This window comes from Haemaphysalis longicornis, unplaced genomic scaffold, assembly GCF_048455015.1.
Source record: "Haemaphysalis longicornis isolate Haplotype H1 unplaced genomic scaffold, Haemaphysalis longicornis Haplotype H1 scaffold_1, whole genome shotgun sequence".
NCBI classification, from domain to species: Eukaryota; Metazoa; Arthropoda; class Arachnida; order Ixodida; family Ixodidae; genus Haemaphysalis; species Haemaphysalis longicornis.
The window spans coordinates 259,915,297-259,931,140 of NW_027526203.1; the positions used below are offsets into that span (position 1 = coordinate 259,915,297).

The window sequence follows — 15,844 nt, forward strand, 5'->3', positions numbered from 1 at the left end:
CTGCGTGTACCTGAGAACCATTTCGTCCGTTTTGTGTCATTTCTTTCTGCGCAGGTAAAGTTCGGCTGCACGGCTGACGTATCCAGTTCCAAGGAAAACGACGTTCCCCATCTCGACTGCGCTAGCTACACGTTCCGTGCAGGAAAGTGGGCCAGTTCCCGCTTTCTGGTTCGTGGTGCTAGGATGCAGCGGGAATTAAAGCAAAGCCGATTCTTTGTTTTGCTGCCCTCTCTTTCTATCTGCGAAAATGGCCAGCCAAAACGATTGTTTCGGTGTGAGTTGACGGCATCACTTTATTTTTATTTTTTTTCATTGGCAGATGAGTCCTCATGCAACTATAATATGCCATGTGTTCGAGGTGTAGCGCGAAATAAAGAACAAAAGCTGCGAAACCCGGTTTCCTGATCCCGTTTGAACAAGCTCACATGTTTAGGTGGTAATTAAGGCAACGCAAATAAACTTGCACTGCGAAGAAAAATGAATGTAACATTCACAACGGTATATTCATCTTTTACTTTGTAAAACTCGGTGCTTAAAAGACGCATTAGACTAAGCGTATCTGGTTGTTTCAGAAGGGGATGGCTCCAGACTCTTAGGTGGTGTGGGAGGCTGAGTAAGCACCTTCGTTCTTTTCATAAATCGCAGTCGAGCATACTAGTCTACGGTACGTAGTGGCAGTTCTCAAAATTATTCGTCGCGCCGCGCCACCCAGAAATAGAGGCGATGGTATACTGTGTGCGACAATTTGGATTTTGTTTTTGCGCAATGAAGCTGCGCCTGAGCTGTGAGGCGCGCTGCCTACAATGCTACGCATCAGGTTGGGCAACCGGTGGTTCTTCAACGCTCGCTCAAGTATAGCATTAACGGCCACACTTGTACATGATTCATCACAAAACAGCTTGTTTCTGCATAAGGGTATCGAACCCACGTGCTCTCTCCCGGCATCGCAAGGTATCAAGGGCTGGGCCACTGCGGTGAGTGCTTCGCGTGAGCAAGGGACGCATCACAACTCACCGCATTAGCTCGGCCTACGTAACCGGTGTCTGCAGCTCCAGGTAGACGATAACTTGAATTTTCATATGGCAACGAAAAAATAGCACGTAGACGAAAAGAGGGCAACAGGCATACAGCCCCTGGCGTGTGCCCTTTTCGTCCTCGTCTTTGGTGGTATTTTCTTTTTTGCCATGACGTACAAACAAGCCCAAGCTAGCATCCTGGTGGTTTTGGAAGATGGGACCATGCCCCGTAGACTTTTGTCTGCGACTATGCGGCTGCAATTTTAACATCAGCATACGTCCTGAGCCCGCTTTCATTTCTTCGAATTTTGATGTTATCTCTCCTACGCTTCTTAATAGAGAGACCATAACGAATTTAGGCCATTAATTGAACGCATAACCCTCATTGAAAATTTATCCCATATATCTACAGCGCACAAGAAAATTATTTACTTGGACCACCCGACTGACTGCCCATAAAATTCCGAATAGATAAAGTCCTGGCTGAAACATCAAAATGGCTGGTGCGACGCTCTTTTAATTTAACTTAATGACGGGTACAGTTTTCCATTAAGGACAAGTGCTTATGCAATCGTTGATATTGTAAGCTAAGCTACTAATTAACACGTCATATAAATATCTGGGTTAACTAGTTAATTTGTAATTACATAATTTTGTGCACATAAGGGCGGTTCAACCACCCGCAGGAAACGGCATCCAGTTGCACAAGTTTTTCAAATAATAAATTATCTAGAATCGCCAAAGTTGCACATAAACATGTCAAAGGTGCACTTTAACTATGAGGTGCACCGGGTTGTAATTTACTACGCCTTATAATTTAAATAATCTGGGTATGTCTTACGTGCACCAAAATATCGTACAAACGGGCGGTTTCGTTTTTCACCGCCACAAGAAAAACGATTGTTGTTGGCACGAAATCCCATCGATATCTTGCTCTCAGCAGTATGTGTTCGTCTGGCAGCACGTGCGCGCGACTGTATTTGCGTTTGTGCGCGTGTGCGCGCTACTAACTTCAGTTTTCTTTCTTTTTTTCAGCATTATATGCTTCCACGCTGATTGACGCAGAGTACGAGGGTCTGCAAGACTGCCTTTCCGTCGATTATTTTAGTTGCCTGGCACCAGCGTGCGCTAAAAAACGCTGGCTTTTGGCTCCCCAGGGCGCTTAATTCTGGGACTGGAGTTCAGTGCGGCGTACAATGACGAACAGGCTCACGACGGTATATTGGCGAGCCGGCCGAGATATCTTATTATGACGAGGCTTAGCATGAAGTAAAATTTTGAGCGTCGTTTTGCGCGTTTATTGATTTATTGTGTGGCTTAACGCACCGACACTCCATACACCTGGGTTATGAGGCGCGCAGTAGTGGAGGGCTCTGGACTAATTTTTACTACCTGGGGATCTTTAACGTGCGCCGAAATGTCAGCACACAGGCATTTTCGCTTTTCGCCTCTATCAGAAACGCAGCCACCGTGGCCTGCATCGAACCCGCGTCCTTGGGCTCAGCAGCACAACGTTTTTCATGTAGCAGTCAATAACGTTGCGCAGTTCCTGCGCTAAACGACTCTTCTTTTTCGTTACGAAAAATGCTTAAGATAGGACAGAACAACCTCAATTATTCGCTCATATCTAATATTTTTAGACATTGTGCACAGCCAAAAAGAAAGACACGACTTTCGATATTCCGTTTTAAATAGCGTTGAGGCCTGCCTTCCTTCTGTATATTCTAGGGGTGTGAAAATAGTGATTTCTTTTTGCTTTAGAAGTGAACCCGAAGCAAATAATGATTTTGTCAGAATAGTAGCCGATAGAGGCAAATATTTGGCGATATCCAATAAAAATTAAACTTCAAATTTATTACGCATGCTTTAGACAGCGTTAAAGAAATTAAGGCCCTCGTAAAAGTGTTTGCTAATTTCTTACCGCATAGAGTAAACATACAGAGGCTATCGTTCTGCTTTCAGCTTTACGTGCTTTATTGGTTTTATATGCAGGCAACTTTGAGGGCCTACATTCTGGCAAGCTACCGTTCGCAAATTTATCTTTCAAAAAGGGTAAATGGCAGTTCATTGAACGTTGACGCAGTTCTAAGGAGGAAACTCGGCATATAGGGCAACCGAAGGCATTCAAAATTAGCATGATTTTGGAAGCTCGCCACCATGATCTCACGAAATCGTGGTATCACCTCGTCTTTGAACTTGTTGCACTAACAATGCATGAACTGTATTTTTAGAAAACACTTGCGACGCGAATATCCGAACTTCCACGCACAAGAATCTTTAATATGGGTTCAGCGAAGGAAATTTCGTGCCTAATTAAACGAATAAAAATAGTTCTGACCAAAACTGGTGCGCGCGCGGCTTCACAAACGTGCATGGTCAGCAAACTATCTTCTCGAGTGCCACGGTGTCCACGCCTTCTTGTTGAGAAAGCTTCATGCAGGGGCCTAGGAGCGCAAAGATAGACAAGTTCATGTTTTTTTTTGTGTGCCCTATACATAGAAAACGAACAATAGAGGTTCAAAAAAGACCAACTTAGCACATCCCAATATCAGAAATCCGGGGACTTCGGGACTGTGCCAGTACGCAGCTAGGCTTCCTTATCTAAAGAGTCAACAAGAGACCACGGAAGCTTGAGGGCGACCGCGTTAGCTGGATCCGAAAATAAAACCAAAATAGCAGAGTTGGGTTAATGTCAAGGAGATAAGGGGGGCTTTACAAGCACCGTGGAGTTTCACATTAATATGCATCAGCATGTAGATGCCACAAACATCAACTTGCCGTTTAAGCGCACGGCACTGGTGCACTGCCGGAAAGCATGGCGCCGCTAGCAGGGGAAGCTGTGCATGCTTGCGGTGATCGAGCGCATGCAGGCGCACAAAGTGCGTAAGGACATCGCGCGCCCAACTGTCGAAACTCGTTGAGCATAACATATGCTCATGTTTGTTTTAGCAACGCATTTTTCGTTATGAATGAGACATGGTTTTATGTATTTTAGCTTTTTTAAACAAGTGTCCCTATAGGTCTTTAAATTCAAAATACTTCGAACGTACTCAGAAATTTTGAATAGTGCTTCTTGACCCAAAACCGAAGAAAATATCGCGTATTGATCATGCGCTTCGATAACCGAAAGTCTCCAATATCCGCACAACCCTACTATATTAACTCGTTAGGATTTCATGGATAATTAGGATTAGCAACTGCGTGTGCTCTCCGTAAAGAGCAAAAAGCAAACACATTTTCTTCAACCAACGCATATTCTCTCAGCGCCTGCTGACTTAAAATGAAGGATAAGGAGAAAAAAAATTCATTTCAAACATGAAGGAACACTGCCGCGTATAATGGATCATTTTCTACGAAATGGCTTGGGTGAAAAAGCAGTTAAGCGCGAAACGCCAAACATGCGGCTCGGCGTTGAGTGCAGGAATTTGAAAGTCTTTTCAGGCGTTTTTCATAATAGATAGTCTATTCAGGTACAATTCAAGAACTGTACCTCTTCTTGAGGTGGCATTTTGTTGCTACTGCGCACCCCGTGTGAGTGCGTGCAAACGACACAGCCTGTCTTTCTGCTTTTTATTTGAATTGGCCGTGAAGCAAAACACAAGTTTGTTTTGTGCGAAAAATTTGGTGTTTCATAGTGCCCCAGGACTTGTCCGGTAGCAAACGCTGCTTTATTCACTGAGAAATCAAATATTTTCAGCCGCAATTTTCATCCTCTCGCTAAATCGTGTTTTATGGCGTCGGCGATGACGTATTCAGAGAATTTGGTAAAACGAATGGTAGTATTTTGACTAAGGCTTATGAGAACGTCGAATTGTCTAAATTGTTACCTTATTTACTGATGGCGCGACGGTCGCTGTCCACACCTGCTATGTTTCTGACCGGATTTGTATCTGGCTTACTTTTTTTACCCTTTATAGTAATCGTGAAAAGTTGAGTATGCTCGACAAACATGGTCACGTAAGTGGCAATGTCGCTTGTGGCAGTTGGCCAGCGTCGTGTCGGACAAGCCCAACGCGCCAGACGGCTGCGCAGCTTCAGCCGGCATAGTGCGCGCCTTACGCCGTGGTGCTTCTATGTTTACCACTTCGTTCGTAACTTTTATTGTTTACCCACCACTATTGCTACAAACATCATGTGCACTAAATTTAAGTGCAGATAGCTCGCTCTGCAAGCTTATAGGCCCTGTTTAGTTTGCCTTGGATTTTGTCGGTCTCAGCCAATTGCAACGAGCTGCCCACAATGCGTCAGAAGTTCAGTGCGGAAAAGTTCCTGGTGGGTAGCATGCCTATTCTCTGTTTTCTCATTATGTAGCTTATTTAGGTGAGGTTTACTTTAAAAGTGTAGTCACTGTTATTTTAACGAGGCGATCTTTTGAATGAACCAAACTTGCATTTTATCTTAATTGCCCCTTTTATACATGCGTACGACGCACCAGCGGCAGTCCCCCCCCCCCCCCCCCCACCCCCCACTTGGGGTGCATGCTCCGCGTTCCATCGACGGAAACAGCGAGTCACCCAGCAAGCAGAGCAAGCGCGGGCGCAGATCTCCTGGGGGATTCCGTAATAGCTAATTAAGCCAGGGACTATGCGCCCTGGCTTTGACTATGCTTCTTGACTTTCGGCTAACACGTGCGTCATTCAATAGTAATTACGTCAGCAGCCCTGCCTTATCGCCAAATACCTTGGGCCAAAACTAATTCAGCTTTTGCAACTTCGATGACCGCAACAGCAAGGTTTTTGCGTTACAGATGCACGTGTCTAATTTAAGTGCCCTTTTCACAAATTAAATTAACTAAGAACTAGGTCTTTACGGCGGAAGGCGTAGATACCCGAATTTTTTTTCTTCACTAGCGGGCTCGCACGAACCCGCACACCCCCTTGACAGTGTGGCCACTCAAAAACCTGCACACAGTGGGATTTTTTTTTTTGTGCTTTCAGCGTGCCCCCTTCGCATACCAATGGCTCCGCTTGCCGGGGGCCTGTAAACGCTAATCAACAGAGGCTCGAAAGAATTTGCGACTACACACTATAGTCCCCGCTTCTGCAACGCTACGATTTCCTCCGAATTTCTGGCAAGAGACGAAACACTCTAAAGCAACTCCAGGGCTCCATTCGTGGACGCGACTGTCAACACAAAGCGCCAACTACCGAAGGCATTGCAACAGAAAACGCAACGGGTCTCGCTAAAAATTGAGGCAATTCGAATAAGTTGCCAAGTGTCGCCATTCTCAAATTAGGGCAGCAGGTTGCTCTAATTCCTTCCTTTACAATAACAGTAAAGGTATGACGACAAAGATGATGAAAATACCTTTCTCGCAGTAGGGCATGCCATCCTCAAGGTAGAATGAGCTGTTCCCGAAGGCTGTCTTGCAGTAGGTGCACACGAAGCACTCAGGGTGCCAAGTCTGTTCCAGGGCGTTGAGACAATCCTGCGGCAAGAAACGCCTTTTCTGAATAATCTTCGACTAGATTGTTCGTATGGATTATGTAATACGATGCGTAGGACAATAAGAGGTCAAGAAAAAGGAGTGGACGGTTAAAGGAGGTAGAACTGCTGAAATGTGCGGACTATGCAGCATGTTGATCATACCTAGCGGTGCACACAGGGGATGGAGGTAAACAGCTTCGCTGTCAAAGACTTACGCCCTTAATGCGATGCCCGCACTTCCTGCAGATGGGTGCCATGTAAGACTCGTAGCAGTGCTCGCAGTACAGCTTCCCTTGTTCCTCCACGAAGCCGATGTCCTGGAGGGACTTGCGGCAGCTGCCGTTGGAGCACAAAAAGTGCTCGGGGCACCAGTTTCTTCCTAACGCCGTCACGAAGGGCCCCCTGCAAAGGAGCCAAAGCTTTCTAGTTACCTACCAGTACAAGATTATAGAAGGCTTTGTTTTAAAACAGCGGAGCTGTTTACGGGCCCACAATATCCGGCAATGATGCCCGTCACGCTAGGCGAAGGTACGCCGCTGGGCCAACAGACGGCGCACCTGCCAAGGCGTCGGTCCAGTGCATGATCTCGGGCCGTGGCCACGTCCACCTCCCACCCTATATATGCACCGATAAACTACCACACCTCCATGAGAGAGGTCCGAGTACGTACATACAGCGGCGAATGGCATTGTGAGCGATACCCGCCTCTGTGGGAAGTGGCCGCCAGCGTGCCAAAGTCGCGAAATACCACTGCCGTAGTCGAACGAAAGGTCGCCGTACACGATCTTGATGGGGCTGTAGTCCTTCGGTCGTCCGCGCCGACCGCCGGCCCGCCACCTTCGGACCCTTACCGCGAGCCCAGAAGTGCTCACAACGCGATGCGACGACCGTCCGGTGCGCGATCTTGGCTCATGCGCCGGGGCACGCAGAGCACTACGAACCCACATTTATGTACTGATAAACTACCAGGCCACCGTGGGTCAGCTTTGAGTAGGTACATACCACGGCGAGTGGTCTTGTGACGACCCCCGCACCTGCGTAAGGGGGCCGCCAGCGTGCCGAAGTCAGCTCCGATGTTTCAGCACATTTCACAGGCGTGTCTTTAATTTTTTACTGGCTCTCACCGGCACAGGCACGACAACAAGTTCATCTCCGCTTCGCTAGGCCTTAACAACCATCACTTCTATTCTTAAACTATCCGTATGTATGTCTACGGTTCACATCATGCGCGTCCGTCATTCTGAATTCTATAGTTGTCATGAATAGTTCACGCCACACCTCTATCCCCCCGAACACACGCACACGTGCACTTTTGCAGAGTGGATCTATCCTCCACGAGCGAGACTTCGCAAAATACTTTCGTAGCTTCCGAGAGACAAAACGGTGGAATTTCGGATCTCGCTCGGGAAGGCGACTTGAGCTGCTTCGAGGGCTAATCAAGCGTATGAGTACTCGACGCGAGCAAAGCAGCATGCGCTGGGATGGTAGAGGGCGCCGTGCTCATACGAACTTCCGATTTATTTGCAGATTTATTTCCTTCCAAACTGGCGGCAGAATTGCGCGCAGGCTGAGTATTAGAGAAAGTGGTCCATAACAAAAACGGGCACGTGGACATCCTCTTGCAGAGCGCGTAGGAAACAACGCGGGCAGCGCTGCACTCGCAAAAACAAAAGAGCAAGTATGTGGCAAACAGGTATACATCGCTAGCCGGCGGGGGACACGGTTTAAAGCAGCTATACCATAACTAAAAACCCAATCAGAAACATATCAGCTGACAGGTTACAGTAATACGTTAAAAGCTCATTAATTCGAACTCGAAGGGGACCATTAAATTGTTCGAATTAAGCGGAGTTCGAATTAGCGGGCGGGCGCTAGAATGAATGGAAATCGCGCCACACTGCACGGGTAGAACACAAAGAAGCCACCTCTGGACTCGCTATCGCGAAGTAGGTGCTACTACACGTCTGTGGCAGATGCTTTCGTAAATAACGTTTCGAAACTACTAATGCTCTGCGCCGGAGCACTGGCGCCGGCGGCACGGCGACCTCTGTAGAGCCGAAAGAAGCTGTTGCAGGAGCCGAGCGCGCGCGCCGCGCTGTTGTTTTTCTGTTTCGTTGCTTTGCATCTCTAGTAAATTTGGTTTGGTTTGGATTTGAAACACGTTGCCATAACTCTGGGCCGACTTCTTCTGCGAGGTGCGATGGAAACCAGGGGATCCCAGTTCGAATTATAACCGTTCTGGATGCCAACGCGTTCGAATTAACCAGGGCGTGAGTTCGAATTAACCGGAAGTTCGAATTAACCGAGTTCGAATTAACGAGCTTTTTACTGTAGTAGCAAGGTTACAACGACCTGGCTGAAATGAATATACTAGCAAAGCAGGGCGCAACACAGAAAACCGAAAGTACACTTACTGATTAACTACATTAACAAACCACGTGCGTACAATTCGCAGATGAGCAGAAAGACTGCTGGTTCCGGGATAATTTTAGCAAGCGGCAGCAGGGGTCAAACGAAGTCAAACGAAATTTGAAGATAAAAAGAATACTTGCTGCCTGTAATTCCATAACTACCTTTTACTGCTGGTAGTGATGGTTATATCAGTAAGAAAACCTAGCGACACTTGTGTTCAACAGTCGCACTGTATTAAAGGCATTGGCAGGAAGGCTGATCAATGCTTAGTGAACATAAGTAAATGGAAGGCTTGACGTGGTAATGAGGAGAAGCCAGATGGTCGTCACGCGCCTCGCTTAATATAGATTTACACTGCGCTATGTCGATAGCGATGCGCAGCCGGGAATTCCAGGTGAAACCCACCTGTATAAATGATGGCAGCGGCTTCAGTCGGAAACGGCGAATGAGTTCATCTTACGACTGTCGCTCCTGCCCTTCCCCGCTGGGGCTTAATTATGTCTCATTAGCAAGTCGTACATTGAACTGACTTGATACGCACTATGAATTAATTGTCCCGCTAGTCCCCGAAACCACACCCAATTCCCTGATCTCGAGCAGCGGTGAGCGGCTTTTTAAACTAAGAAGGATGATGGGGTCATAGACAGAAAGTTTTCATTTTCCCGGGGGGGAGGGGGGCTGCCCCCATCCCTCCATCCCTCCCTCCCTCCCTCCCTCCCTCCCTCCCTCCCTCCCTCTCTCTCTCTCTCTCCCTCTCTCTCTCTCTCTCTCTCTCTCTCTCTCTCTCTCTCTCTCTCTCTCTCTCTCTCTCTCTCTCTCTCTCTCTCTCTCTCTCTCTCTCTCTACACTTTTACCCCATCGTGGTGGTAAGATGATAATGATGATATGATGATTATATGATGATGATTATATGAAGAAGAAGAAGAAGAAGAAGAAGAAGAAGAAACGTACCCATCGTTATCCTCATCATCGTGTGTATATAATATGGTTACAGTGCACTAGAGGGGCGCCCCTCTAGTGCACTGTAATATGGTATGTCGAGATTTCGGCGCACGTTAACGATCCCCACATTGTCAAAATTACTCCAGAGCCCTCCACTACAGCGCGCCTGGGTGCAGAATTCGGCGCCTGCCACAATAGTCGGAATCTGATTCTGATTTTCAGTGCATCTGACTTGGCTTCATTTTCAGTACTGAAAACATTATATATATTTATGACCTCTGCCTTCAAGTGACGATGTCTTCGTCCCTAAGAAATGTAAATTATTAGATGAGCTTCTTTTTGCATGGGTCTTCATGATCGCCTACTGGAAAGAGTTACAATACTGAGGCACAGAACACTCATGTGCATTTGACAAGCCGCTGATAAAAAATTGCCGAAGGGGTCACTGAAGATCTCTGCAGCCTTTTTTTCATGTTCAAAAGAGCCCGCAAACCAATTTAACGCAAGGTAAACATACAGCAACATATTCATTCCCTGAGCATCGGCTATCCTTAACATTAGACAATGATCGTTTGTAGGTTCCGTCTTTCTCTTTACAAATACAAATTATTCCCTTGTGTATATTTAAATGTATTTTGTGTGCACATGGCGCTCACAGTGAAAAGTAAAAAAAGGAATACAAATACGGAAGTCCTAACCCCCGCTGGTGCTTCTAGAGCGCTTGTGCTCCTATGGTAAGGATTTTAAGGGATGAATGGAAAGTATGAAAGTAAGCAGTGAACGTGTGCGCCAACAATGATGCATAAATATTTCAGCCACCATAGCATTTTAAGCGAAAAGGTAGAGGCAACACAAAAGAAACCTCAACTGGTAATGTCACTGGCAATGGAAATTCAGGGAGTAGAAGGAGGGAAAGGGGCTCCCCCTCCTCTCCCCAGGGAAATCTCTTGGGGGCTCGCGCCCCCGAGCTCCCCCGTACTCGGCGCCTATGATGGTGATGATGCCCTTGGTGTAGTCGTACGTACCCACAAGGGGATTTTTTATTTCGGAAGTTTGCCCTGCGGCAAAACGGTACACGATTTCACAGGTACACGAACAAGTTGGTTTCGTGCATATAGTCCAGAATTGTCGATGAAATGGTCCATGAACCCAGCGCTGCAGATCTCGAGGGCGGCCAGGGTGGAGGCCGGTTGCACGAAGGTGCCGTAGTCGGATTTGATGCAGTCCCGGGCAAGTCCACAGCAGATGCTGCACTTTTATATTCCGTACGGTGGAGTCGTATGGGCGGAGGTACTGCGATGGCCAAGAGGCAGTCACGGACGCCGTAAGGTCCATCCCAACGCGTAGTCTCCTCAGCGCCACCAGCTCTCATCGAGTTAGGTCACCAGGGATCTCTGAATCACACGAGGGTATGAGGGCTCGCGTGGTGCGCCGGAGATTTTCCTTCTGTTGTGCTAGGTTTCCAATACGATCTTCGAGGAAAAGTGGTAGTGGTCGCATCAGAGTATTCGAGCGACTAGACATGTCTGCCTCCTTATTGCCAGGTACAGGCTGAACGGGGTACCCATTCTATGCGGATCTGGATTAGAGTGTTTCATGATAGGTGGTGAATGGCATCGGCGAACGATGTCGCTTGTGCCACGTGGCGTGGATGACTTGCGTGGAGTCAGTTCGCAAGATTAGTCGAGAGTATGGCCTTACCTCGACATTAGGCAGTATTGCGGCCATCCCATGGTGTATTGCTGCTAGTTCAGGAGGATACGCTAGCGGCAATGGATTAGCCGCATAAGAGCAAGTTTGGCACATCTTTGATAGCTTGGCGCAGGTGTGTGCAGTGTGCATCATGCCGTTCTTGACGCTGGCATCTACATATGCGATTGCCGTTTCCATGCCTGGGCCATGCAGGCGAGACACTTGGGCCGTGGCCTGGCGAGGTACTGGGTGACGGAGGCGACCGATTGGTTTGTTGTCTGTTAACTGCACTCGCTGCCTCGATGATCGGTGCAGCGCAGCAGCTGCACCGATCATCGCGACTTTACAGGCACGGGAAGAGCGGTGCTGGTACACCAGCTCATCAATCGTGTTGAGTTAGGCCTCAGCCTGCAGAGTTGGTATCGGTGTCATTCGGAGTAGTCCAGTAATGGCCCGCATGGCTTCCAGATTGATGGCTTCGAGGCAATCCCAGTCCCTCATCGTAAAATGGTGGAATTGAGCCTGGTACACGAGTCGGGGCTGCAACACTGACCGCACAAGGAGGCGACCAACGCTGGTGCGCGACCCGCCAACCTTCGTTTGCCATTCGACGGATCAGGTGTATTGTCCGTGCGGCACGATCCTTCGCACCCTTCACCCATGGAGCCGCGGACCCACACGAGGCAACATCAAGGCCCAGCACATGAATAGATTTTGAGGAATAAACGACCGTACAGGCCGGTTCTCAAGTCGGCGTCGCCCATGCTTGTTAGCCACTGACACATGTGTTGTTTTTTCTTCCGATAGTTCAAGCCCTACTTGGGCGCACATGGAACCGGTCATGTTTAACGCCGTTTGTAGCGCGTTTTGTTGGATAGAGGTGTCAGGATGCACGAACCACACAGTAATGTCGTCAGCATACATGATGTCATACGCGTCAGGTATTTCTGCCAACCGCCAAGCTAGGGGAAGCAAGGCAACTGAACACGACCGGCACCAACACAGAGCTCTGTGGAGCACCCCAATGCGATGTGAAGTGTCCTGTAACTTTCCCGGTCAAGCGAAGGGAGAAGGTGCGGTCCCGAAGAAAGGCGTTCACAAATTTGCAGACGCGGCTGGGGAGTCTGCAGGCCAAAAGCGTTGACTGTGCTCCTGCTGAAGCTCCTCCATCCCTTTCTTTTCGTTTCCTTTTATTTTTCTTCCTTGGTTCGAGAGACGTTGTACTCACTAACTCTTTCAAATGCGGTCGCCTTTAACAACCGGGTTAGTTTCCTTTGAACAAAGCGTTTATATTGGCCAAAAAAAATTTAGACGGGATAATAAATTTGAAATTTACCCCCTGCAAAACATTCAGTGTGTCTACAGGGCTCTAGGGTCTTTTCCTGGCGTCAATTATTTTAGGATTTCATATTTTCTAGACATCCAACCAACCAATGCTATAACAAGCCGATTTAGTTTTAAAACTCCCAACTCCCCCCTGCTTTGCGAAACTGTCACGTACCGCAGATTTTGTAGCGTTGCAGTCGTCCTTGCCTTCGCGGCAAGCGTTCGCTTAATAAACAAGCAAACACTCGAGGCCACAAGTGCAAAAACATATGTCGCCTAAAGTGTCTTAAACACCTATCCCTTTGTCATGGTTGGTAGTGAAAAGGGAATAATTATAACACTTTTTACTTTGGTTGGTTACTTCATGGCTCACTATAAACGCGCGCGATACTAGTAAGTAGTGGCCAATCCCCCTATATAGTCACGAGCCATTTTTATTTAGCAAGTCAGCGCCATCGTCTTTGTCGTCTTTGTCGTCTTCATCCCATTGAATTTCAGCATGACGTGTCATCAGGTGTAGGTGAATGTTAAAAAAAATACAATAAATGTGAAATGTTGCCTGAAGTGTAGATGCAGAGCCCTCATAGTACATTTCGTTACTTTGCTCACACGTATTTTGATGAGAAAGAGTAGGCAGACTAACGCCGGCTGGAGCGTTTAAGGAATCTTCGCCTGTATTACTGCGGAGCCGTCAGGAGGCGCAGTGTCGCCAGAAGCCTCGCGCAGTGGAATTCGGTGATCACGGCGGAAGGTGGGAGCTTTGACGACCTCGCCATGGATACGCGCTTCAGCTGGGCTGACATTGTTCGAAGGGGCGATCGGGAGAAGACGTCGGAACAGTTGAAGATTGCAGAAGACCCGAAGACGAGTACGGCGTCTCGTGAAGAGGGTGGGGGCGGCGAGGTTCTGGAGATGCCTTGTGTGATACCCGAAGACGACGGCGCTCGGGCGCAGCGCGCGGCACCCGTCAAGATCCTGCAACGGCCTTCACAGGCTAGCAGCGCCGGCGGGAGCGTGAACGGCTCTGAGAAGCCGCCCTACGAGCGACAGCCCCTCAAGAGCCTTCAGCAACGAGAGGCCGAGTACGCCGAGGCACGCCTGCGGATACTGGGCTCGGCATACAGCAAGGACAACAGCAAAGATCGAAAGGCGAGTGGTGCTGGTGCCAGGAACCCCGCGGTGACCGAACCGCGTCATCCCTTCCGACCGCGAGATATCCCGCGAGCCAACTCCTTCCCTCCGCCGCGAAAATAGCCACGTACTTCGATCATATCCGCCCTTGAATAACTGTGGTCCTCTCGTGTCGTCTCACCGACGTCGCAAACCTCGAGACTTTGTCTACGCCAAGTGCTGGCCGCCTTGTGGGAACTCATGACGAGGTCTTGCTTTATTTTCCTGCACCATTTTTTTCCCTCGTAGACTCTGTGGTTTCGACGTTTGCGCAACTATTTGTCTCTTAACAGTACTGATGATTGGCAACACTTCTTTCTTGAATAAAATTTGTTCTCCTGTGGTTGCGCGCGTTTTTCGCATACGTTCTGGATTGTGAGACGTGTGATCTTTTGAGTGCAGTTTCGAGTTAAAATGCCTGGCCTAACGTAAGGTTCATTCTGAAATGTTTGTCTCATTTTTCGGACGTGGCCATCAGTGCTTATGCATGATGAGTATATTTGCTGGCATGCAGCCAGCGACTCCAGACAGTGCGACACAACTTTAGCTTTTCTGGGCTGCAGCTGTAACTTAGCTCTTAATCAAATTCGAGGAAAAATCACGCAACAAGCCTCCATTGACATTTGAATTTGTGGCTACAGCATTTGAGAACACTAGTTCTTCAACAAGCAACTTTTCAGGCGAAAGCCATAAGTGCCCCATTCTGGGAAAAGCTGTCGTCGTCATCGTTGTTGTTGCCCGGGAAAGAAAATGGCCTCCACTCCAAAGAGTAAACACAAGGCCCATCGCAATCCGATGGGATTTGATTCCGGGTCTGCATATAGTAGTAACCCAATGCTCTACCACTGGGTTGTCTCCGCACGTTCCCAGCAGTGGCACGCAAGTTGTCGCTGATCCTTTCTCTTTGGCACATACCCACTTGGGGGATTCGCCAGGAATCGGCAGCTTTGTGGAACTAATCTGATCCCTTCACAAAACTTTAAAACCTATGAATTGTAAACGCGAAAGTTGTGAAATAGTGCGTGCCGCGTGCCACATAAACTTGATGGCAAGTGAGTACAACAGGTGCATTCCAGTTGCGCAGAACCTCGATTTAATGGAAGTCATACAGCGGTCCGCCTTCTGTGATAGGTCACCATTATTTTTTTATTTGTTTCTATGTAGTGTAGTTGTCGAAAGATAATTAAAACCGGTTAATAAAACAACTATCAAAATTGCACTGCCAGATTGCACCGAGAAAGAACCCATTTAGCTTCTTGGACAATTCTGCAAGGACGGAAACGATCATGGCGGTGGCGTGACCACTTCGGTTGGGGGGGTATTTCATTTAGTCCATCCCCTCCAGATTATGTCTTCTTACCTAGCCGCAAAGCACACTGTTGCTTTGCCGCAAAATTAAGCGTTGCGTTATACGTTTCACACAGCGCATTTCTAAAACGCACGGGAAGCAACGCATAGCAGACGCGCTGGCATCGGCGTCATCTAGACGCACAACCGTCGCGCCTAGCAATGCCGATGTAGTCTCGAGATTCTCTGCTAAACCTGACTTGCTCCTCAGCACCGTGGAGAGGCTTCGGTTTCTATGCTCGTTTCTATGCTTTGGTTTCTATGCTGTTATAAATTGTTGTGCTATCAAAAATAAGTTGTCGAAGGAATCGTTAAATTGAAACTTGTGTGCATTTGGCGCAGTGACGTGTCAGCGGCCAAACCATTCGTTTGTACGAAATGTTCGATCGAGTAAATTCCGTCTGGGCCATGTCCTTTATGAGCTCATCGGGCGTCAGCAGGACGTATTACCTGTCCTCATTCTTTGAATATGAGCTAGAACATCAATTTATATGATGTAAATGTTTGGCGAC

The 15,844-nt window shown here is 47.9% G+C and overlaps 2 protein-coding genes across 7 annotated transcripts in view; one reads left to right on the forward strand and one right to left on the reverse strand.

The window, feature by feature from the left end:
* Positions 1-15,844, reverse strand: part of Zasp52 (Z band alternatively spliced PDZ-motif protein 52) — a 118,199-nt gene that overhangs the window by 9,161 nt on the left and 93,194 nt on the right. For all 6 annotated transcript variants that reach the window (XM_077676350.1, XM_077676346.1, XM_077676376.1 and 3 more), the window contains 2 exons: positions 6,659-6,845; positions 6,324-6,444 (listed from right to left, as the gene is read on the reverse strand). In XM_077676350.1, the coding sequence (XP_077532476.1) occupies positions 6,324-6,444; positions 6,659-6,845 (308 nt within the window). The remainder of the gene's footprint in view (positions 1-6,323; positions 6,445-6,658; positions 6,846-15,844) is intronic.
* Positions 13,352-14,069, forward strand: LOC144174698 (SUZ RNA-binding domain-containing-like). Its single transcript, XM_077703524.1, has one exon. It carries the CDS (start codon positions 13,590-13,592, stop codon positions 14,067-14,069), a length of 480 nt encoding a protein of 159 aa, XP_077559650.1. The 5' UTR covers positions 13,352-13,589.

Excerpts from the sequence above, each read along its gene's own strand:
- LOC144174698 (XM_077703524.1), top strand. The coding sequence starts at position 13,590 with ATGGATACGCGCTTCAGCTGGGCTGACATTGTTCGAAGGGGCGATCGG.